Here is a 24,236-nt window from a genome sequence, read left to right as displayed (position 1 = left end):
CATTTTTGTGCTTTTTCTCTAATTAACTAGTAATTTCTCATACCTATGTTTTGGATCTGTCTTCTCTTTTTAGTTTACTTTCTTCCTTATATTGTTTTACTAACGTTGGTTAGTGGGCTAATATTATATAGTTGGTCCTCCTTTTAACCAGGCCTGGAGCTTTGTTAGCAGGATTGAGCTACAAGAGGATTGAGAGTGCTTTTGGGGAATGCTGTACATACAGGTTACCATTTTTGGATTCTGTGATGTTTTAAAGCATCCAAAATGGTGTTTTCCTACTTTGATGTAGCTGGAAATTCATGTAGATTATACCAGATGTGTGCTTGATTCTTTGAAGGCAAATATTTCAAGCTAATAAAGGATTCCATGTGATAGCAAAGACAGGCCCCAGTTTGTTGTGACATTTGACATTTTAAAAATAATCAGACTGTTAGGACCACATCTGAAACCTAGCATCATTCTGCCACTTTTTTTTTTTTTTGCTACAAACTCCAGCATTATCACTGAGCTGTAATTTCATTATTCTGTACAGGAAACCTTGGTAGGTCCCTGTAGCATCTACCCTGCCTAATAGATCTCCTATTGACCTGAAAATGGGAATGGAGTCTAGTTTGGCAGTTTTTCCTTCAAAAATAACCTTAGTTTAGAGGTAAGATTTGCTTGGAGGGTGCTCATCGTAACAAGCCAGATACGGTAAAACAATGGCTTTCCACTGCAGGTGATTCTATAACTAATGGTTCAGTTTGAGAATCAAGAAGTACCTCCCTCCCACTAACTCTCGGAGGTTGTCAATGTGCAGTCAGCTTGGCATCTCATGGCCTTCTCAGATGAGGTGATAAAATCTAAATTCTCTATGTATTCTTTTAGGGTGTACCTGGAATTCCTGGTGCAAAGGGTGTCTCTGGTGAAAAGGTAAAAGATTAAACTTTTAAATTAATATTTTCCTTTACTCCTTTATTAATATATTTTCTTCACGATTTTTAACATTCTCAGCCTACCCTTTATTTTATGTTTAACCCCAGGGAGAAATAAATAAAAAGTAAAAGCTTTCCAGCTTTGAATGCTAATCTTTTCCCAGCTGCAGAAAGTTGCTGATTAGATTTGCTTCATGAAAATGTCATAGAAATAGAGAAAGTTTTATTGTTCCTTGCTACTTAAAATGAGGAAGACATTATTAAGCCACAGAGCTTATGTCAGTGATTATTATTAAGATAATTTAACTGAAATGAAAAAGATATTAAGCATTTTGTTCACATACAGGTCAGCCAGTGCTTATATTCTATACAGAACCAAAGTGCAAGCAGTTAAAAACAATAGGTGAAAGATGTACACAAAAGGAGTGAAATACAGCTTTGCTTTAGAGTGCAACAGATAAAATGTGTTGCAGTGTAGCAAGTAGTCACTGTTGGTGTACGTAGCTCAGCCCTCCTATCTTAGTGGTGCATGCCATCTTGTGCAGACGTGATCTCCAACAGGCTGACGGTGTGACACTGGGGACGGAGGTGGCATCTCCAGCATGTGCTGTCCTTGCACTTGGCTTGCAGGGCTTCTCAACAGCATGTCTCCTTGTTTCCTCACGCCTGCTTGGTCCTTAAAAATTTCACAGTGCCAGTGTGAGGCACGAGGGCTCAAAGAAGCATACTAAAGGTGAGGGTGGTAAAGGAAAAACATGTAGTTAACATCATAAAGAAAGGAAAACCCTCGTGTTGAAGGGGATTCCTTTCAATGAAAGCTAAAACATTTCCTTTTTTGACATTTGACTTTAATATACTTCTGGGACTAAAAGTATTTTGAATCTAAAGGACTTTCTTGTATTCGTCCTCCCAAATTCTTCATGCGAAATGAGGACGTTAAGTCTGTTTAATTATAAGCAGTACCTGGGCTGGGTGAGTCGGACTGATGATTATGCTCAATTATTCTGAGTTACTCTAAAAAATGTTGCCTGCTTTTAGGGTAACACAGGAGCCCCAGGGAAGCCTGGTCAACTGGGAAATTCAGGCAAACCGGTAAGATCCCATTTTACCTTTCACCAGTTACGGCCTGTTGTTTTGAGGGGCTGTTAACTTTTTCTGTCTTTCCTGTAACAGGGCCAGCAGGGGCCTCCAGGAGAGGTGGGACCACGAGGACCCCGGGGGCTTCCGGTGAGTACCCCTTCCGGTAGTGCCTTCCCAAAGGGGCTGCCTGGTGCTGCTGGGCAGGCCTCCCTTCACCCGGGTATGCGCAGATGCCCTTCCACATCTGGGCATGCGCAGACTTCCTCTCACTTCCGGGCATGCGCAGATGCACTCTAATGGCTGGGCCTGTGGTAGCGCCAATGAATAGTGAAACAAGAATGCAATTTAGATTCACAGCATATCTTCTTTTCAGAAAATAGAAAAGGAAATGAGATGATTAAGATAAGCATGATAACCCCTTCTGCTCTCAACCCATTTTAAAGAAAATATTTTAGAGTGATTAAAAACCCCAAGATATAATTCACTTGGTGTAATTCACCTGTTTAATCTGTATAATTTATTGATTTTAGGCATATTCACAGAATTGTGCAACTATCAGCACAATCTATATTAGAACATTTTCATCACCCAAAAGAGAATCCCTGTCCCCACACGCGGTCAGTTATTCAGTATTTCTTCTAGTCCCTTGAGGTCTGTGTAATCACAAATCCACTTTCTGTTTCTGCGGGTTTTCTGATTCTGGAAAGTTAATGTAAGTGAGGTAACACACGTAATAGCATTTAAAAAATCATTATCATCTTTCACTTAACATAATAATTGAACATTCATCTGTGCTGTTGCTTGTATAAGTACTTGATTCCTTTATACTGCTGAATAATGTTTAATTATATGGATTAATAGCGTGAGTGCACCCCATCTTACTGATGCATTTGTCTGGTGATAGACATTTGGGTTGCTTCCATTTTTTGGCCTTTAGGAATAATGCTGCTGAAAATTTGTTCAGGGGTTTTATGTGGATATATCTTTTAATTTCTCTTGAGTAAGTAAGTGTGGAATTGCTTTGCCATGCAGCAACTGTATTTAATCTTTTGAGAAACTGTCAAACTTCTCTAAACGTGAGTGTGCAAACTTATTATCTTACAGCAGATACTGCAATGTATCTTTTCTCATAAGTTATTTAATCCTTAGAAACTGATTAGAAAATTAAACATTATATACTTAAATTTGACTCTAAAAGTTCTTTCTGGCCTTCAATTTCAGTTCTTGTTTTTAGTTTACTGGATAACAGGATGACTATAAGTGAGAACACAGAAACATTTCCACATATTGTTGTTGCTTCTTTCAAAGCATTTTTTGAGCATATTGAATGAAGACTTTCACACTTGAAAAGAGTAAATATTTCCAGCTATCTTTGGCATGAGAGTGGAGTTTTTCTACTTCTTATAGATATTCATCAACTAACCTCCTAAAATCTCTCTGCAATGGAAGAAACCAGCTCTTGGTCTTAATTGTTCTCTTTGTTCACTTGCTCATTGCTTACTACTTTCTTGTCTTTTTCTTGAAAGCTATAAACCTCTAGTTAAAATACTTTCTGTAAATCAACTGTTGAGGCACTAAGGCCAGAGTTCTTAAACAATGAAGATGCTCTGTAGCTGGTCCAGGCCAATCTAGGGGTGTTAGAAGTTGGAGAGTGTTTTCCTTATCTGTGATTCATATTATTGAGCAGAAAGTTGTGTGTAGTTGAAGGAGCACTGTCTGAGCACCTGCTGTATGCCAGGACCATGCAGTGTACACAAAAATTGACACAAAGTTGAGAATGCCTGGCAAAATACCAGTTAAGTGACAAGAGGTGTGTAAAGCAGTGAGCTAGATGAGGCAGAATACCAGGGGGTTGTGGAGAGTTGATTCCCTTGTGTGAGGTGGATCAGAGGAATGGCTGATGTAGAGTTTTGGGCCTAAATTTCAGATTTTGATTTTCAAACTTCTGTAAGACTTCACATTTTTCCCACTGTTCCTGTCATCAAGACTCACAGCCTTGGCACTCCTTCTTCATTGCATTTCCCATCTCTAGTAGGACTGTTGATTCCATCTTCTTTTCAAGATCTTTTATATTTGACTCTGTGTTTTCACTTTCTTTTCTACCAGCCCAACTCAGATCATTGCTGACTCCTTGGATTCCTACAGTCGTCTCCTGATTTGCTTTCCCAGCTCCAGTCTTTCCATCCTCTGGGAAGTGTTGGCACTTAGGCTGGGCTACTTCTTTGTTCTTCAGGATTCTTGCACATGACAAAGTATCACATCCACAGCGTCCACCCTAGAGCCCTAAGAGTGTCTCATGGCCTTTGTAACAATTAGAAGTAACACAACTCCAAAGGCCCTGGAGAATGGCAGTGCCCTAGACTGCACACGGCACTATGTTGGCTTTTGCAAACCATGGGTTCCATCATCACTTTTCATCTCCATTTAAAAATCTTTAGTTGACTCTCAGTGACCATAAGAGAAGGTCTAAAACCTTAACTCTCTATTAGCCTCCTAGTTTTATTTCTCATTGCTTTCTGGCTCAGAGCTTGTGTGCTGGTCAGGCTGGGAGCTACATACACTTCTGAATATTCTCTGTACTTCTTAGACTGCCTGTTTTCCTTTATATCAGAATCTATATTTTGGTGGATTTTCCTGCATGTCTGTGACTCTGCATTTCCTGTGATCTCTTAGATATAATATAAAGGTTCATTCTATCATAGAAATATCTTCAAATAATACCTTATGCCCCCGGTAGAAGTAATCACCCTTATTAAGAGCTCTACAACACTTGACTCCATGGTGTCCCTTGCTGTGGTGACTTCAGGAAGACAAGATCATATCTGATTAAACTCTGGGTACCCTACATCTCCTTACTCAGGGCCTGGCATAAGGTAATGCTCAATAAATCTTTCTTGAAATGAATTGAGTTGGAGGCATAATAAATCCTGCTATTCTGCTTCCATTGGTAATAACTGACTTCTTACCTGCTATAAATTTTTCAGAAGAATGTCATAATGTTATAAATATTACAGTTCTGTAGCAATGTTTCAACACTAAATCTACTTACTGAAGGCCGCATTTGTTCTTTATTTTACATCATTAGTAGATAAGTTCACACATTTCCAACTATGCTTCAGAAGTCTGATCAGCTTTTCCTGCAAACCTGAAGTCAAACTGAGTAGAAGGAATGAGAACATATTTCTAATAGATCCCAGAAGTATGTCTTCGAAATTCAGTGATATCTCCCTCAACATTTGCTAGTACTGCTGTGATAAATGCCAGTTTCATATTCTGGTCCTTGCAGTGATTTCACATGTGCACCTATTTCTGTCATTTCTTTCTCCAAAATACTTCTCTTGATTTGTACTTGGTTTGGGTGGCTTTTGGTGCAGAGCAGGAAAATACCCTGGGCTCTGATTTGATCCTACCTTCTAGTAGCTGCTGGAATTCCCATCTTCCAGGCTTTTCAGACCTTGCCCAAGCTTTTGCCCCATTCCTATGGTTTGAGTCGGGTGAGAACTATGTTGGCCTGCCTCCAACTTACTGAAGATCACATGCTCCTGGAGCACAGGAGCCTGTCACATTTTTCTTGGAGTCCTTCATCCTCACCCGACACATCAGCACTGGGGCAGAGGTGCCCATATCCATTTGAATTATTTATCTGTCTGTGTTTATGGAAATAATTTTTACAAAGTAGCACCCAGCACTTGCTTGTGAAGAAAGTGTCTGGTGGTCAGTGGTGCTGACAGAACTTGGAGACATGAAGTCTATAGATCTAGTTTTTCCAAGTAACTTGGATGTTTAAGGAATCTTAGGCAGTTTGAAAGGCAAACAACATTTAATTAAACATGAGTTGAAAAAAATGTTGGGTGATTTTTTTAGTAATCACTTGGATAACAACAATACTAACCTTTCTAGAGTGCTTACTATAAGCTAGGCACTCTTTTAAGTGATTTATGTATTTTACTTAATCCCCATAAAAGTCCTGTGAGGTAGACACTGCTTTGTTTTCCATTTTATTTACGAGGAAATAGGCACAGAAAGGTGAAGCTGCTTGGTGAGGGTATCAGCTGATGCAATGCAAAGCCAGCTTTAAATCTGGCACTTGAGCTTTACATCTGTGTCTTCATCTTTTTGTTCTTTTGCCTCAGCTGCTCCAGGCACAGCTCTGCAGTGTGGTTTTTGGTTGAGGTTGGCTTGCCAAATTCTAGGTGTACATTTAGCAATTTTTAAATTGAGTATTTATGCAAGTTTTGTGTCAAGCATTTACCCCCCGCAAAAATTAAATAAAGCCGGTAAATATAAACACAGCATAAGCTGAACACATTCCTGGGTCTTACTGCAGACCTACAGAATTAGAATCAGGAAGAGAGAGATGCATAAAAATGGAGAATGGGCAGATAGCATAGAGGAAGACACCAGTAGAATATGTGTCTAAAGAGATCAGAGCTGAGTGTCTTGGTATGGCTTAGAGGTTTAAAGCCAACCTTTGCAATTTGATGAGACCTTATCTCTAAACCTAATAAGGGGCTGGCAATATGGGATACTTGCCTACTATGCTTGAGGCTGTGGGTTCAATCCCTAACACTGCAAAATAACAACAAAAAATAACTCAGAGCAGTTAGGGGCACAGCCACAATTGGGAGAGAAGATCTGGCTTCTTAAATAGGACTGAACTGGCAGAGGAGTCTGAACTTGTCAGAGATGTATGGTGGAAGCGGAGGCTCCAAGAGGAAAAAGGAACTTTTAGTTATGGTCTTTCTTTCTTTTCTTTTCTTTTTTTTTTTTTTTTTTTTTGAGGCAGGGTCTTGCTATGCAGTTTAGGCTGGCCTTGTGCTCACTTTGTAGCCCAGGCTGGTCTCAAACTCACAGCGATCCTCCTGCCTCAGCCTCCCAAGTGCTGGGATTACAGGTGTGTACTGCCATGCCCAGCTTGGTCTCATTTTTAATGGTAGGGTTTTTGCCTTTGTTCTGGTTCCTTTTGATTTTCTTATTACAAATCAGAACCCATGTTGCCATGAGGTTGATAAACACCAGGCAGTGGGAAGGGCAGTGTTCCTTGTCCATTCAGGCACTGATGTCATCACAGCTGTTGGAACATAAGAGAGTTATCATTTCTTTAGCACACTGCTGGCTGCCAGGGCCATGGTTAGTGACTTACTGTGTTTAGTTAAATATGTGTTTTTAGAGATTCTTACTTATAGCTTGACTACTTTTATCATCATCTTAGCTTCTTACGTAGAATTCTAGAATTAAGAGTATGTATTTTTGAAGTACACAGATACTGATGAAAAGGTTTTCAGAATATTTTTCCTTCATGGTTTGTTCATAGCTGTTGGGTCACTGTTGTGAAAGTAACAGTATCATTTTCACAGTGAGATGACTTCTGTAGAAATATCTATGTTAAGAATGGCTGAGGGTTTATAAGATGAAAGCAAAATAAGAACAAACAGCCACATACTGTCTGTGCGGTCACAAAGGAGTACATGCCCACAGTGGTAGGTCCTTTTTACTGTCTGACAGTATCAGCCCTCAGGAGTACACCGCTGAGTCACTCACCTGTACTACAAAGGCTGCCGGGGGCTGGAAAGTAGTTAAGAAGTGAACAAGCCTTCTGAAAAACAAAAAGTAAGCTTCCTTCAGAGAAAAATCTTTGACTTTGGGAAGATAATTAATCCTTCCCAAAATAAATCATAGGTTATCAATCCTATATTTTAATTTAGCCCTTGGTCTATTTATAGAAAAGAAGTATATTAATCATCTTTATTTTGGATAAAGTAACATAAGAGTCATTTATTTAGGCGTGATACTTAGGGTTCTGTCAAGAGTTAAACTTTTGCCTTCTGATGTTATTAATTTTTTCCTACCAATGACTGTTTGAGAGTTAAATTCATGTTAGCTCAAGACATTTAGGGTCCTATCATGATGCAGTTGAGAAATTATTTGTAAATGCCAAGAAAGCAGATGTACCAAAGAAAATCTGTCTTGAACTTTGAAGTTCCAGGTGAAATCAAGGAGTAGAATCCAGACCCTCGAGAGGGATAGAAGACTCAATCGCAGTGGCTAGTGTTCATCTGAATTGATGTCCTTGGGCCTCTGTCCTCACAGGGCACTGCTTCCGGCTTATATGCTGCTTGTGAAGCCTAGGAACCAGTGTATCATCCCAAACTCCTATACCAAAGAGGTTGTTCACAAAAGTTATTTAAAAGTATGTAAAAGCTTTTCATTTACACTGCCTACAAGTCATATGAAATGACTGTCACAAAATTATAGCTCATGGCCAGAGGCTGTTGTAATTTGGGACACATTTCTTAGTCTTCTAGGGAAACTGAAAATCCAGAAGCTTTATGGCTGTTGATAGATTGTTCAACTTAAAGGTGAATGACTAGCACACAGGTCAGAACAGAATAATCTTACCAGGAATATTTATAAACATTAAGCATTACTATGGAGCTGCCATGTTATTTTAAAGAAAAAGTCACTCAAAGGACCTCTTTTGTTTGTCTACACATCTTTCAGAAAATGTGATTATTTATCTGATATTCTCATGTTCGGTTAGTTGAGCTTGTGTAAGAAAGAAAATAAGCTTTTATCAGACTGCATAAAACATATGATGTTCTCAGAAAAAGAAATTGAAGAGTCCTTGTGTCTCCTTTGCTCAAAAGTTTTAAAAGGTTTAGAATTTCAAATAAAAATTGGAAAACTAAGATTTCAAATAAACATCCAAAATTGGCCTGCAGAATAAATTAGCATTGCTTTTAGTGTAATTTCAGTATGAGTTGGACTTTTTCAAAGTCTGTTTAATCTTTTAAGACATATTTAGAACAAGAATGAGTAAAACAAAGAAATTTTTATCTCAGAAACTTTATACATTTCTACCATCTGTGTCTTTTGAATTCACAGTAGTAATTTAAAGACAAACATCTTTGTCTTGTTTTTCTTTTTACTCTTTTGAGGTAAAAGATAATTTGCCAGGTGTTACTTTACAATGTTCCATAGACCTGAAAATTTACTCTGTGTTTCAGGCACTGTGCAGGATTTTAAATTAATGTGTACTTAATGACCTCAAGAGCACATCATCTAAAAACATGTTCACAAATATCCGTAATATAGAGTATGAGTTAAATGCTGAAAGTTGCTAATTTCTATTTTATATATGAATCAGATAGTACCAATGGTTTGTAATCATAATGAACATCATTGGAATATTCGTGGAAGATAGATATGGGATCATATATGGTCACCTGTGGCAGTGGTGGTGAGCCTATGGCTCGCATGTTGCTCTGTTTTTCTTTTAAGATGAAAGATGTTAATGTAGAGTTGATTTCTCTAAACTAAAACCTCAGTGCTCAGGTTTAATTGCAGTGTTGGTGCTTTATGATAAGTAAGTGGTTTGGGTTGCAACTTGGCACTCCGTCTCCGATAAGCATAGGATCGCTGAGTCCTGTGTCTTTAGTTGAAGGGAGGGGAAACTATTTTGATGATATTTATATTTAAACAAAAACCTACTTGGGTTATTTTATTTATATAGTAATTAATCATTTGATTTTGGCCAAACATCTAGTTGACAATGATGATTTTGGTTTTACAGGGCAGTAGAGGAGAAATAGGACCAATGGGATCCCCAGGCATACCAGGTAAACTGGTAAGTAATGCTTCCCAACCTCCAGATTTGCTTTCTGCAAATCTCGTTTGCTTTCTGCAAAACAGAATACATTTTTTAACTAAGCAAGAAAAGAAAAACAATTTGCAGACATTCATTAAGTCAGTTGTATTTGACTTCTATTGTTTTATGAGCATGTGAAAATGTAAATGTGGAACTAGGATATCCTCAGAGGGTATTCTAATCAGTGTGGTTTGTAGTATACAATTTAAAACTGAGAGACATAAAGTGCTACATTTGGCCTCTGGTCATTCTCGGTATTGAAAACAGCTGTGGAGCTGGGTGTAGTGGTGCACACCTGTAATCCCAGCACTCAGGAGGCTGAGGCAGGAGGATCGGCAGAGGCAGGAGGATCAACAGGAGGATTGTTGTGAGTTTGAGGCCAGCTTGGTCTACAAAGTGAGTTCAAGGCTAGCCTGAACTGCATAGTGAAACCCTCTCTTTAAAAAAAAAGTAAAGAGCTGTGAGTGAATGTTGCCTTTTACTTCTAGCACAGCAGTTGTTTACACAGCAAAGGAAGCTATAGTGCTCCTGGGGGAGCTGGACTGAAAGAGCCTGCTGTTGGGGAGGATTACCAAGGGAAGCTGAGCCCTAGGGAAGTGGGCAGGCTTCCAGAGGGGCCTGGGACAGAGGCCCACTGGAGCCGAGCTTAACCAACCACAGCACACATCAATATGCCAGGACTGCCAAGGCCTCGTCTGCTTGTGAGCTTCCAGCATTGCAGAGTGACTTTGGGGACTTTGTCTGTTTTCCAGGGACCTCAAGGTAGCCCTGGCCTGCCTGGCTTGCCTGGACCGCCTGGGCTGTCGGGACTGAAAGGTGACAGGGTAAGATATCCAGCACTCCAAAAAGTTTCTTATCTAGGAGAGTGATTTTCACTATGTTGAGAAATCAAGCTTACATTTGGCCCAGTGAGCCATTTTTCTAGACTTTATCATAGAGAGCGTTTGGGAAAGTTATGTTAAATTACTGAGAAGTGAAATTAGGAAACAAAAGATATAATGATCAGAAGGGAAAAAATCAAGGATAAGAAAAGTAAAAGTTTCTGTTGGGATCAGGCTTTAAATTTTCATTCTTCTTAGAGAAATTTGAAGTGGTTATGATCAGGGGACGCCCAGGTTATAAGAGATGACTGGGTCACTTGTCATTTTTTTTTTAGATCTTCCTGATTCTTGTTAGGTGGTGAGAAATGGGGACATTTTCTTCCATCCCATTATCCATACCTGTTTTTATCCATCAGCCCAATAATGGGAATTGGTTCATTTGAAATTATACAGGCAGCTCAAAATACTGAAAAAGTGTCATACTGTCTTCATTACAGGGTGTATTTGGCGAGCCGGGTCCAAAGGGTGAACAGGTAAGTTATATTAGTTGATTAGCATGAAATGCAGTGTTTGTTATGCACCACTTCACAAGTAGGGGGCCCTGGCCGGCTTATGGGTGCCATTAAAACACAGGAGGCTTCTCAGTGTTCTTTATAGTGAGTGAAACCTAGACTTCAGTTTGGTTTGTGTCCTTATCTCTGTGTTAATAAGCTGGAGACAGTGACAGTTCTGCCTCCTGGCCCGCACAGCCCTTCCTTTGCAGAGGGTGCCCTGTCTCTCTGCTGTACCACATCAGTTTCTTCCTGTCTGATGGACTCTTCCAAAACCATATTGTAGTGTTTTCACTTTTTATCAAAAAAAAAAAAAAAAACAAACCAGCAAATAACCTGTGTAGATGAACTAGACTCTGGCCTTTCCCTAGATTCCTTTATCTACTGTAGGAGCCCTCTTTCAGTGGTTACCAAATTTCAAAATTGGTGGATATCGTTATTAGTTTTACTGAGTTAAACTCAATTAACTGCTAAAAGCCAGTCTCACCCTCTGGTCTCTGTGTAAGTTGTGTTTTTGGCTGAACTAGCCAGCCAGATTGGAGAGTCATTGCGGACATTTTGTACTGCGGCATGCTGGGCACCAAGGAATGCTTATCAATGTTGACTGGTTAAACCCGACCCATGGGACTAAGAAATTAAAAATGTGGTCTTTCATCCTCTTCTTAGGGTGCCACTGGTGAAGAAGGTGAAGCAGGAGGAAGGGGTGATCTTGTAAGACTTCTTTCTGGTTAATGATGGAACTTCATCAATTTCAAACTGTATTAGAAATGTATCTACATCTGTATTTTCTATTATGTATATGTGTGTGTGTGTGTGTGTGGCACTGTTATCTTCACCACCTTCTTTAAAGGCTAATATGTTTCTTCTGTAAGCTAACAAAGGACTTCCAAGATTGTAGCCAAGGTCACGTAAGCAGACAGGAAATGCCCCACAATTGCTGGACCAAACATTATAGTTTTATAGAATTCCCTTATAGTTGGCGAATCTTCTTGTAGCTTTGCACCTAAACATTGCAGGTGATTCTTATAGGAGGATAGAAAGTCCATGCATAGGGCCTATCATCGAAGCAAAATTGAAATTTTATTTATTTTTTATTTTTTGGTTTTTCTCCGGTACCGGGAACCGAACTCACGACCTTGAGCTTGCCAGGCAGGCGCTTTTGCCGCTGAGCTAAATCCCCAGCCCCTGAAATTTTATTGTACTTAGGAATTTGTGACTCACAAACCTTACCAGATGCTTTCTCTCTACTCTGAAACCCTCCCTAGAAGTGACCCCTGTCTCCAAAGAGCCATACTGCTAAATCTCCTGGAATGCAGTACGAGTGAGAACAGGTTGTCTTTACTGCTAGATTTTCTTGATGTGCTGGCTCATCACTGTGGTTTTGACACACATCAATGTGACCTAGCAGGGAAACTTGTGTTTCAGTTCTTTGAGTCTAGGGTGTTAGAATTCTCAGGAAATAGCTTTAGAGGGCTTTGGGCAGGAAAAAAATTCTGGTAATTCTTTTTCCAGATTTTTCAGGATTTAGAGTAAATATAAAGATAGTATCTAAATGGGACAAAACTTCCCAGATTTTCTGTTGAACTTATTCATTTTATGGAGTAAGAGAATGTTTTAAATCATTCTGTTTTGTAGTGAAGATTAACTGATTTGATAACACTTGAGCTGAACACAACCTAGATTATTGGTGGGAGATTTTAAGTTTTTTTTACTTTAAGCCTTAGTTACTTTTCTCTTTACTGAGACAAAATACCCAATGCCCAAAGTTAAAGGGGGAAAGGTTTATTTAGCTCAGTTTGTAGAGGTTTCCAGTCCATATCCCGCTGGCTCCAAGGCAGGTTAGTTCATGGCAGAGGGGCAAGCATTCATGGCGACAGAAAATAGCAAAAGCTAAAGGTGAGGGGAGGGACAAGCCCCTTTCTGCCCCTTATATTGTATGCAGGCTACCCGCCCTAGGGAGGGTGTAGCACTCACACCATTAGTCCCAGCACTGGACCATGAATCGATCACAAACTCTAGATTCAGCTGCCTCTGAAAAGCTCCTCCTATGACTACATGAGGCTTTGAGGGGACATCTAGATACAAACCATAGCAAGCCTAAAAGTGTGCATATTGTGTTTGATAGACTTTTGGGGATAAATTTTAAAATATTGTTTGAATTACAAAGAAGTTTTAAGAGAGCTTTAAATGTCTATGTGTATCAAAACAGAATGTGATTTTATTATCTTTGGACTTGTGCATCTTAATGCTGCATAGCATTTTAGATCTGGATAGAAAATTGGAGAACTCTGATTCAGCCCTACTATTTAATGGAACATTTAGTGAAAGGCTAGGAGTTTATCTCCCTCACCCGTGGTCGCAGAATGCATAACAGAGCGGGGACTAAAATTCAAATTTAAGTGCAATGTTTTTCTGTAGTGCCAAGGTTAATCTGTTCTATCTTTCAACAGCATGGTAGTTTTTAAATGTTTTTAGGAAACTATTAAGTGTAAATATATTGTTCTAAAATAATTTTGTTTTATTGATTTAGGGAGATACAGGATTACCTGGCCCAAAGGGATCTGTAAGTATAATGGATAGTAGTAGTATAAAAAAATTTTAAAAAATCAATAAAGCTTTAGAAAATATAATGTGTTGTTTTAGGAAATAATTCTATAAAATTCAATTCTTAAAGGATTTACCATTAGGAAAATAAATGTCTAAATTTATTCTTTAGGTAATGGGTTAATCCAATACAAAAAAATTCACAATTGAATAAATGGATCTACCTTAAGTGGTTCAATGAATATTACATGATAATACTCTAATTTCCTCCCCAAATGACTCATTTAAAAAAAAACTGTCTTGTGCTTTATGGTGACAATGATATAATTGAATTTCATTGGTAGTTATACTGTTGCAAGATATTTCAGTAGTTTTCTTAATCTCTTGCATGTTCTAGTTGAGGATGATAGTGACATAATGCATAAAAAAATAGAGTAGAGAATTATTATAACTAGAAAATATGATTTTGCTCAATTTTATCATTTTATAGAAACTCAACTGATGTCCATAGAGATTGGATGTATTCAGAATTATCCAATTAATAGGAAACTTGAAGTGACATCAATTTGAAAGGAATCCTCATCCAATATAATTAGAAATTTAAGAAAATAGGAGAAAGATGAAGCTCAGATCTCAAGCTCAGTGCCACTATGACCAGCTTGTAGTTAATTTCCAAGTCTTTTCCATTTCTAGAATACCCCCCACACTTTTGTCTCATTCCAACAAATTAGCCTCATAGCAGCCCATGTAATATAACAGAAAGGTAAACCCACTATGTAACCTTCCTTCACTCAAAACACTTCAAGAATAGCATGTTACAGATAAGGTTGGATTCTTAGTAAGCTGTACAGAGCTTTGGGTGAAGTGTTCTTTGCTTCACCCATGTTCCCTCTATGTATCGGGAACCTTGTCATTTGCACTTCTTTTAAATGCCACATTGCTTAATACCTTTTTCTGTTCTCCTAGTCTGGAACACACTTCCTCTCCCCTTAGAATAGCTGTATCCTCCATGAGCATTTGGATCCATGCTCAGCCTCCCTTTCTCCAGGAAGACCCACCCAGACTTTGATACGATGCTTTGGCTTGGACTCGCAATTCTACTGAAACACATGTTGCATTGTATTAACTCACCTGCCTCCAAACAATGTTTGAAATGACATTTTATGCCTTAGAATCTGAAAGAAATGGTTTAGGACTGAACAAAAGAGTAAACCTATGGTAATAGAAATCCTACATGGCTATCTAGAAATATGCTGTACTATTTAAGTTATAAAAGAAAAAGAAATGATCCCAATGTGGTGATTGACATAAGTTAATTGCATTCTAATTTGGGTATAATATTAGGAACTGACCCTTCGTTTATCACCTCTCCCGTGCTCTGCCTTATGCACACGGCATAAGTAATACTGATGAAACTGAACCGTACTACACAGAGGAAGTAGTTCCAACCACAAAGACTTTCTCCTCATTGATTTCAGCACAGATTTGTTCAGTAGGAGATATCTATAGCTTGACTTCAACTTTAGTGCGCCACTCCTCAATTGAAGAATTTTTTTTCCAAACACCCAAGGGCCTTTATGATGTCCTGTGCATATCTGTCCTTGTATTCATCCAAAAGTTGCTGTCCCTTAGTCTAGCAAAATTTTAACTATTGCCAGCAAGAGAGTACACTCTGACTTGGTTTCCTTTATTTTCTGGCAGTTCTTTAGCACATTTCTGAGTCCATTTTGGCTTTTCTTTGCATTGTTTTAGAAGCTGTTATGGTTTTTTGCTCTGGGCACCTGATAATTGTGCCGTTTCACATGGTATCATCTTCGCTCTCCTTGTTGACACCGTGTTTCTGGAAGCCTTTTAGGCCGTAATTTCCTTACAGAAGCGATTTTAGCAAGTTGACTTTGATGAATATCAATTCTTCTGCATGAAGAGAGATTGAGAAAAAACTCACTTGCTGAACTTCATTTGGATGTGCTTGGGGAAAGCATGGCCTCATCACTTTCTTCCTTGGGCTTGAAATTAATGAATGTTGGAAGAGTAGCTCTTCCTAGATAAATGCTACAGGTGGAAGCTGGCAGGATTAAGTAACTTCATGAACATTCATATCTTGAACACTAGCAGTGGCTTGTGGGCTGCTGTCCTATCTTCTTATACTTATCCTGAACAGCAATGTACTGTAGCTGCTCTACCATGATTCCACCAGAGAAATTTTTAAAAATTTGTTTGCCACACAATGGAATTAATTTAGTCTCTTTTAAAAGCATTATTGCAGATGAAGATCCTTTTAAATACTTTTTATAGTCTGCTTTCAGAAAAAATCTAACGCATACACTTTTGGACAGAGAAAACGGTTTATATTTAACTTCTTTTTAGTGTTTAAAATTTAACTTCCTTAGTACTTTATTTTATGAAAATATAAAACAAAATTTCATAACAAAATAATGAGAGAATAACAGAAATTAATACTCTGTGTATCATTATCTTCAAAGTAGTTCCTCTGTGTACAAAACATAGACAAAAAGATTCTCTAACAAAAAAGAAAGAAATGGATAATAGCACAAACCTTTTTTTTCAATGAACTAAGAAAAACTAGGCTTATTACTTTGGTAAACTATGAACTTGCCTTTTTTGACCCAATTTTTGAAATGTAACATTTTAAATGTGAAAATGTATTCATTTCATTTATGTTAGTATTATATAATTCTTGGATACACCTACTGTCTTCAGACTCACCACTCAAATGTTATGAAGGCTAAATGGCTTATTTTCTTGGAAATATCTTTATTTTATGTTTGCTTCCTTGGTGGTATCCAAATAACATCTTGTAGGAATTCAGTGGTCTTCTTATAGCCGGGAAATGGTAACAAGCATTATTACAAACTAAATGCAGAGGCTAGGGGTATAGTTCAGTGATAGCGTATGTACTTAGCATGCATGAAGCTTTGAGTTTTATTCCCAGCACTAAAACCCAAACAACCACTCCCCAAACCTACTAACTTCCCTTTAAGCAGTAGCTTAATGTACTTTTTAATTTTTTTTTAATTTTAAAGAAAATAGTACAAAAAAAAGAACAATAGTAAAATACAGACAAAACAAAGCAAGGACATTAAAAATGGTATAGGGTTTCAAACCAAATGATAGGGATTAACAGTGGTTGTTATATTACATATTGTTATCTTCAAAGAAGTTGTTCTGATTACCAGATGTAAGAATGGAAGATTGATCAGATCCTTAAAGGGAATAAGAAAATAATAATGTAAAAGAGCATTAGAGACAATAGAAAGTTTCACTAAACAGGATTCCAATGATAATTTTAAAGTAATAATAAACAGTAAAGATTTGAAAAAGTTTACTTGCACTGAATTCTCAGTGACTGGGAGATATTGGGTGGCAGAATGCATCCTCACCTTGTTATAACTGCTGAACAGATGCCTCTCAGAAGGTGAAATGTGGGAAACCAAATTTCACACAAGTGCTTATATTAAAGGTAAGCAGGCACACTGCTTGTGCCTAGCCCTGGATATATAGTGCACAATTTTGTTCCAGATGGGTGACCCCGGGGAGCCTGGCTTGAGAGGGCCTGAAGGAATTCGTGGGCTTCCTGGAGTGGAAGGACCAAGAGGACCACCTGGACCCCGGGGTGTGCAGGGGGAGCAGGGCGCCACCGGGCTGCCTGGTGCGCAGGGCCCGCCGGTGAGTGGGTTCCCTTGTCGTGGAGCTCGCTGGCCACAGCTCCTCAGCTGTGAGCTCCTTGTAAATCCAGCCTCTTGTCACTTTACAGTGTAGCAATGTTCTCTTTACGGCTTCCCGCATAAACCGCCTGTTTCTTTCCTATCCCAGGGCAGAGCACCGACAGATCAGCACATTAAGCAGGTTTGCATAAGGGTCATGCAAGGTAAATAAATCACAACGGCTTAACTTGTCACCATCAACTCTTGGTTCTTAAGATTTTACGCTTGTAGATGTGCAAGGGTAACTAACAGTGCCTTTCGGTATACTTTAAAAGTGGGAGATTTTGAATAATGTTAATGGCAATTCTGTTTTATCCAATTACTGCCATCTATAACAGTTTATAGCCTCAAAGTAAAATATTACCTTGCTGTGTTAGCCTGCTTTTTTTTTTGTTCCCTCTATCTTCTCTCCCTCCCTTTCTTTTTTTTTCCCCTCCAAGGCAGGGGATAGTGTACAAGAAAGTGCGCATGTGCGCGCATGCACACCGCCCCTCCCCACCAGTCCCACTCTACACTCTTCCTTTGGAACACAAAATTCTCAGGTGTCTCTCCCTCAAGATTCCACCTGTTAGTGTGTATCTAGCATTTCCTAAGATTTCTCTGTGAAGACTAAGTGACAGATTCCATACCCATATGAAACATAAGGATATTCTTTCTACCCATGAACTATATGTAGAGATAGCAATGCATAATATGTTTCAAAGTGGGAATATATTTTCACATGTGTTAATTCTTAGTTAAATTCTGCTATAGTGATGAAATTATTATTTGCCTCTGAATTGGTCTAGTTATGAAACCACATAGGAAATGAAGAAGCACAAAATGATCCTATAAGTGAGATCCTGTCACATTTGGAACCTTCTAACAGAAAATTATTCTGGTGGAACTAACTCTGTTCTGAGAAGTATTCTTTATTTCTAGGCTCTCCAGAGAGTCTAGTTTGTCTAATACATGTGTAGAGATTTTAGGCTCGAGCAGGAGTGAAATGAGGACTTCTATATTCAAAAATTAATATTGGTCTCATTATAGGCATTTTGTCTTGAAAGTCTGTTTTAGTTTTAAGTGTTACATATACAAAAAATTATGATTTTTATGCTTAAATGAGGCAAATTCACATTTAAATAATTTAAAAATTTTGACTGGAAGCTTATTTCCAATTCATTATTCACCTTCACATCCTAAAGCTTTAAATAACATAATACTAAAATATTTCCCTTAGAGTATTTTTAACTGGGAAATTTTCTTACTTTCCATCACTTTATTGGGTGACTCTGAATCAGTGTAATGGTTCCTGGAAAAGCCCAGTTATTAATTTTTAAGCCAGACTGTGGCAATTCCCAAGAAACAGGTTACTTTTAATGATCATTGTCTATTCCAAGCATGAAAAGAGCATTGGGAGAGGGGTGTCCTAAGAAGCCACAAATTTCACGGTATTTCAGGCTATATAATACTGTAAAGCTAAGAAGACTTTTAATTTGATAAGAGATCTCAAATGGTGTCTGACTACTGATTTTGGATGATGCCCTGGGCTTTTAAAAAGCTTCTGGACAGCACTTTCTTTCCTATTAAGAAACTCATCTTTCTTTCCATCCTGGGTCTGCAGATACCCAGCTAGGACACAGGTGAGAAACAGTGCCTTCCAAACACCACTCATCCCAGAGACTTGCTGTGTAAGCTCCTTTCCCTTCAGTCTGTCTCAAAATAGCAGGACCAGATATATCTGGGGAAAGGGAAATAAAGCAGCACCAGGGAAACTTCCTGGCAGAAAGCTCAGAGAAAAGTATCTGTCTTTACCCACCTCTTACCCCAGTGTGGAAGCTCCAGGGACACAGTTATAAGCACAACCTTTTAGCATACTTCTCTGTTCATCTACATCCTTCTCAGGTTTCTGACTTTGCTGGATTGTTGTGATTGTTATCTTTTAGAGCATTTTGCTGAGATGGCTGCGAGTCTTAAGCGTCCGGACTCCGGTGCCTCTGGCCTCCCTGGCAGGCCCGGTCCCCCTGGCCCCCCTGGCCCCCCTGGAGAGAATGGTTTCCCAGGTCAGATGGGAATTCGTGGCCTTCCCGGCATTAAGGGCCCCCCTGGTGCTCTTGGTTTGAGGGGACCTAAAGGTAAGCTATTATGTCCAGGTGGAAACAAAAACACAGACTGCCTTTTTTTCAGAGGTGTAATCCACATCCAAGTTCAAGAAATTCACATTTGACTGATCTCTAAATAGCCTGTTAGATAAGAAGATGCCTTGAAAGGGGCTGAACTTTTTATAGCATGTTCTGTTTGTTCTGCTTGTCCCACAACATTGGACACAATACTAGAATTAATCTCCCCAGGCTTTTCATACCTTGCTCAATATCTTTTTTTTTAAATTTTTTTTATTTTTTTATTTTAAAGATAAAAGGAGGGAAACATTAGCAGACATACAACATTTTACAACATATCACAAGCACAATACAGACAACACAGAGTTACAAACAAAGTGGTAGGGAATTAACAATGGTGGTTGTATTACACATTGATATCTTCAAAGTGGCTTCTCGTGAAAACAGATATAAACAGGCAATACTGGTCAACCAAAGACTCATTGACAGTTTCTTTCAGCATAGAAATAGAAGACAGAACAACCATGTTAACTATCCTGTATATACATACATACAAAATTTCTCCTTCTTTCCCTTCTCTTTTCCCACATCCCAGAAGCCCTTTACTCTTCAGTGGTTTCCTATCATTTCACAGTGTCTATCATACCTCTGAGTTTAAATTAACTCTTTCAAGTTTTACACTAGTGAAACAATGCGGTGCTTGCACATGTATGTTTGATTTATTTCACTTATGAGTATGGTCTCTAGTTGTGACCATTTAAATATAAAGGCCTCGAGTTTATCTTTCTTTATAGCTGAGTAATATTCCATTATATAAAAGTACCACAATTTTCTTATCCAATTCTCGGTGGATGGAAATTTGGGTTGCTTCCACATTTTAGCAATTACAAATTGTGCTGCTATGAACATAGGTGCACATATATCACTGTGATATGATGTTTTTAGATCTTCTGGGAAAATACCCAGCAGGGGGATAGCTAAGAGCTCCCAATAATATCTTGCTCAGTTATACTCTGCCTTATTCGTAGTTCAAAATAAACCTTTCAGAAGATCATTTTGTTTTGGAGACACTAAAGTCACTGTAGAGCTTTTCTAAAATGGCCGTCCTTCAAATCCTTGTATTTGTTAAACTAACCAACTTTGTCAGCAGGACGTAAGAAAAATTACAGCATGAATCAGAGCTGCCTCCTTCTTTTAAAAGGTGACATTGGCTATGTACTTTTTTTTTTTTGTACCGGAAATCAAACTCAAGACCTTGTGCTTGCCAGGCAGGTGCTTATGCCACTGAGCTATATCCCCGGCCCTGGTTATGTACTTTTGACAGATTTTTTTTTCACCTTTGAGTTGCAGTCTAACTTTATTTCTTCTTCAGTATGTATGTGGTTTTCTGTTTTTATTTAAAGCAAGCCATCTCCTTGCATGCAATATTTTGCAGAAAAATAGGTTTGTGAGTGTGTAAGGGATTCTGCAAGACCAGCAGAAGGACTAATTGCCTCTGCTGGTATTTGCTAGTTGAGGTGAGTATGTCAGCTAGGGTGTATGTGCCTTGGATAATTTACTGAGGATTAAATGAAGTGAGTTTCTGGCCCATAATGAGTTACTGACAGCTCTTTGGGGGAACTTCAGAAAGACATGGCTCAAAAACAAGAAAGGGACCTTTTTTTTAATGCCGTGGTACTCCAATTAGAGATAAATATTATGGTGTGAGTGGTCAGAGGGCAGGCAGGCTGCCTTTTTGGATCTACAAATGAATTGCTGATGCAGTTGGCTAACTACATCCTTAGCTGGAACAATTTATTTAATTACTTTTTTTGGCAGGTGCAGAGCTGCATGTTAAAAAAATGAGCTCTAATTGGGGGCTCTTGTAAGACTGGCACAATTTCAAAGCTCTCAGAGGTTGGACAAATCACAGAGACAGAGCCCAGAGTAGAGCTTGTATGAAAGACAACTGGACCTTTTCTCTGAAAGAATACCTGTTCATCCTTGTCCTGCTTTTAGCTACGAGTTCAGGAACTTCTGTCTTAGGGGACTCCTTTGGGAGAGTTCCCGTGCTCCTGCAGACCGATCCTAAGAATTCTACTGCCCTGGGTGGTTGTTGATTTCCTTGGAGCCGTAGCCTATAGGTAGCAGCACCTCTTTAGAGCAAAGGTTTTGAGAAGTTTCTGGAGTGCCATTGTCACCAAGGACCTTGTTAGGAACACAGATGCTGCCACATGCCACCTCACTGAATCAGAAGCCAAGGAGGTACAGCCTAGCAGGGTGATTTAACAAGCCCACCCGCAGGGGATCCTTGTGCCATGAAGCCCTAGTGTGGAGCCCTCAACCGCCATTTTCATATGGACAGGGAACTAACTCCTTATAGGGGCTACACAAGTCACAGCCAGGGTTTCTTTGGCTGAAACGATGTCTCCATGTTTGGAGCAGAGTTTAACTCTGAGTTAGTAAAAAAAATTCCCCTTTAAGAAATGAAAATGTCCTTGTCACTTGCTACACTGGAGGAGCCTGTCTCAAGTTGTCTCCCTCAGGCTTCACTGCACATTGGAATCACCAGAGGAGCTCGAAAAGCTACCGTGTCTGGGACCTGTTTCCGGAGATTGTGATTTAATTGGTCTGGGCATTGGGATTTGAAAGCATTCCCCAGGTGATTGCAAAGTACAGACAGGGTTGAGAACCTCTGAAAACAAAGGCAAATTGTTCGGGAAGTTTTCTGGGAAGTTTCCAGCCCCAGCGAACTGTGACTAGCTTGGACTGCTTGGCCCTGCTGAGCAGAAGCACCTCCTTTGAAAGTAAGAAAAATATATTTGTATTTTTGGAATCTGAATGTCTCCAGCATGAAGCTCATGCACCAAGCACAGCTGGATAATGACATGTTTCTCTCTCATTTTTCTTCCGCTCTCCATGACACGGAATATTGGTTTAATCTTTATCTCTAAATGACTTTTTGTTCCCCAGTTCCCCTATCCCTTTTTTTGTCATAGAATTCCTTTACAGAAGTATCTTCATTTACTTTTACTTCTGAAATCTGCAGTGGAGGCAGGGAGAGCTCTTCAGATTTTTGTTATCAATCGGTGCTGTTAACACATTTGGAAATACACAATTCTAGGTAACTGGACTTAACCTTTCTTACCCACCACGTAAATGAATGGTAATATTTATTAGAAGACATACTGTTTTCTACTATCCAAAGCTTTGCAGTTCAAATTTCCCCCCCGAAAAAGATATTCTACCATTTTAGAACTTAAAGTTTCAGCCAGTGAGAGATTTATTTTAGTGTAGCACTGCGTTATTTCTTTCCTTACATCTAGCAAGGAAGGGGTATTATACATCTTGTTCTACCCCGTAGTCACTTTGAGTATTTCCTCAGAGCAATTGTTACATAGGGATGAAACCTATTTTATTATTAATTCTTCTAACAGTTCAGGCTGTATCTTGGTTTCCTCTAGTGAAAAACACAGGGGAGCATTTTCAATATGAGCGTATAAAGATATGTCTTAAATCACAGTCAAAGGTTAGATCACACTGACCTACTTTCTGCAATCTTCCTTAAGCATGTAGATATACCTGCGTTTTTTATGGATATAAGCAGAATGTGAGAGACAGCCACCTGGCCTTATGTTCGCTTGGCGTGGTATTGCGTTAGTCTTCCATGTCATAGCTATTATTTTTAAACATTTAGAGTTAATTTTAAGTCCCTTAGAATAAGGTTGTGTATTTTTAGATATTTTGGTGTGAGTCAAAGAGATGCGTTCATTTCTTTGAGGAAATGAAGGTTTAAGAAAGTATACTTGTCATAACTGTGACTAACACCTTTTTTGGTAATAGTCTGTTCCCAGGGAGATAGCATCAATTATAGCTTGCCAATAAAATGAAATAAATAGCAACTGTGGAGCAATGAGAATTTTACTGTTCATAATGAGCCACACAAATTATATTTTCCTGCATACCTGAGATAAGGCTTTTTAAAAAGAGACTTTTTAAAAAAAATTGGTGGAGGATTTGGGACAACTCAGGCTGGACTTAAACTTGCCATCCTCCTGCCTCAGCCTGCCAAGCACTGGGAGGTATGCACCACCACACCTGGCTGTCTGACTTTATGTGTGAGCTAATAAATGTGGACCTTTAACTTTCTGAGCTGTTTTTTGGGCAGCTCAGAAAAAAATACAATCAGAATTTGAAGAAGTAGGTGAGTCTGGTGATAGAGCCCTCTGTGGGCTGGTTTGCTGGGAGCAGCTGTTTCCATGGTCTGCTCTGACTTAGCACCCATTTAAACTTTGCTTTTCTATGAGGGATAACCAATGGGACAACCTCACAAGAAAGCAACCTTATTTCTTACTAGGGCAACATTTTAAAGTTGGTGTAGCTTTATGCTAAGATGTGAAATTAAGTTTGACTATCACTTTCAATATGAAAGCTACATGTGATTTATGCTCTTCACCTCATATCTTCAGAAAATGTGACAGGTTTGGAGATTGTTTTCATTGCCAGTCTCCAGAATCACAGTGATGACATTTAAATTGCTAAATTAACAAGAAGGCTCAGGCTGTTAGTTTTTAGTACACTCGTCACATCGTCCTAATATAGTGAGGCCATATTGATAATGAATGAGAAATAAAAACTAGCTTATGTGAATGTGGGTACAGCCTCAGCCCTGTATCCTTCCACAGTGTGTATGTAAGGTTAAATTGCTGTGAAAATGTAGTTAATTCAGCACAAAAGCATTCACATGGGAGCATTCACAGCAAAATAAACTTCCGTGACTTTAAACATTTGCTTCATATTAGTCCTTGAGCATTTGGCTATTGTATAGACGATTGTACCGATATTCTTCCTATTATTGTTGTGCACCCGACCTTG

At 38.8% G+C, this 24,236-nt stretch overlaps 1 protein-coding gene and 1 long non-coding RNA gene across 5 annotated transcripts in view; one reads left to right on the top strand and one right to left on the bottom strand.

The window, feature by feature from the left end:
* Positions 1–24,236, top strand: part of Col9a1 (collagen, type IX, alpha 1) — an 88,046-nt gene that overhangs the window by 49,176 nt on the left and 14,634 nt on the right. For all 4 annotated transcript variants that reach the window (XM_005404470.2, XM_005404469.2, XM_013504449.1 and 1 more), the window contains 11 exons: positions 868–912; positions 1,953–2,006; positions 2,088–2,141; positions 9,568–9,621; positions 10,395–10,466; positions 10,961–10,996; positions 11,681–11,725; positions 13,545–13,577; positions 17,099–17,245; positions 17,393–17,447; positions 19,209–19,397. In XM_005404470.2, the coding sequence (XP_005404527.2) occupies positions 868–912; positions 1,953–2,006; positions 2,088–2,141; positions 9,568–9,621; positions 10,395–10,466; positions 10,961–10,996; positions 11,681–11,725; positions 13,545–13,577; positions 17,099–17,245; positions 17,393–17,447; positions 19,209–19,397 (784 nt within the window). The remainder of the gene's footprint in view (positions 1–867; positions 913–1,952; positions 2,007–2,087; positions 2,142–9,567; positions 9,622–10,394; positions 10,467–10,960; positions 10,997–11,680; positions 11,726–13,544; positions 13,578–17,098; positions 17,246–17,392; positions 17,448–19,208; positions 19,398–24,236) is intronic.
* LOC102025365 lies at positions 1,116–2,116 on the bottom strand. The gene is made up of 2 exons (XR_263999.1): positions 2,024–2,116; positions 1,116–1,641 (listed from the first exon to the last, which is right to left on the bottom strand). It is a non-coding gene; the product is annotated as an uncharacterized LOC102025365 (long non-coding RNA).

This window comes from Chinchilla lanigera, unplaced genomic scaffold, assembly GCF_000276665.1.
Source record: "Chinchilla lanigera isolate Chin_1 unplaced genomic scaffold, ChiLan1.0 scaffold00087, whole genome shotgun sequence".
NCBI classification, from domain to species: Eukaryota; Metazoa; Chordata; class Mammalia; order Rodentia; family Chinchillidae; genus Chinchilla; species Chinchilla lanigera.
Note: the sequence above shows the minus strand (reverse complement) of the source record. Positions and strands in the feature narration are given on the sequence as shown.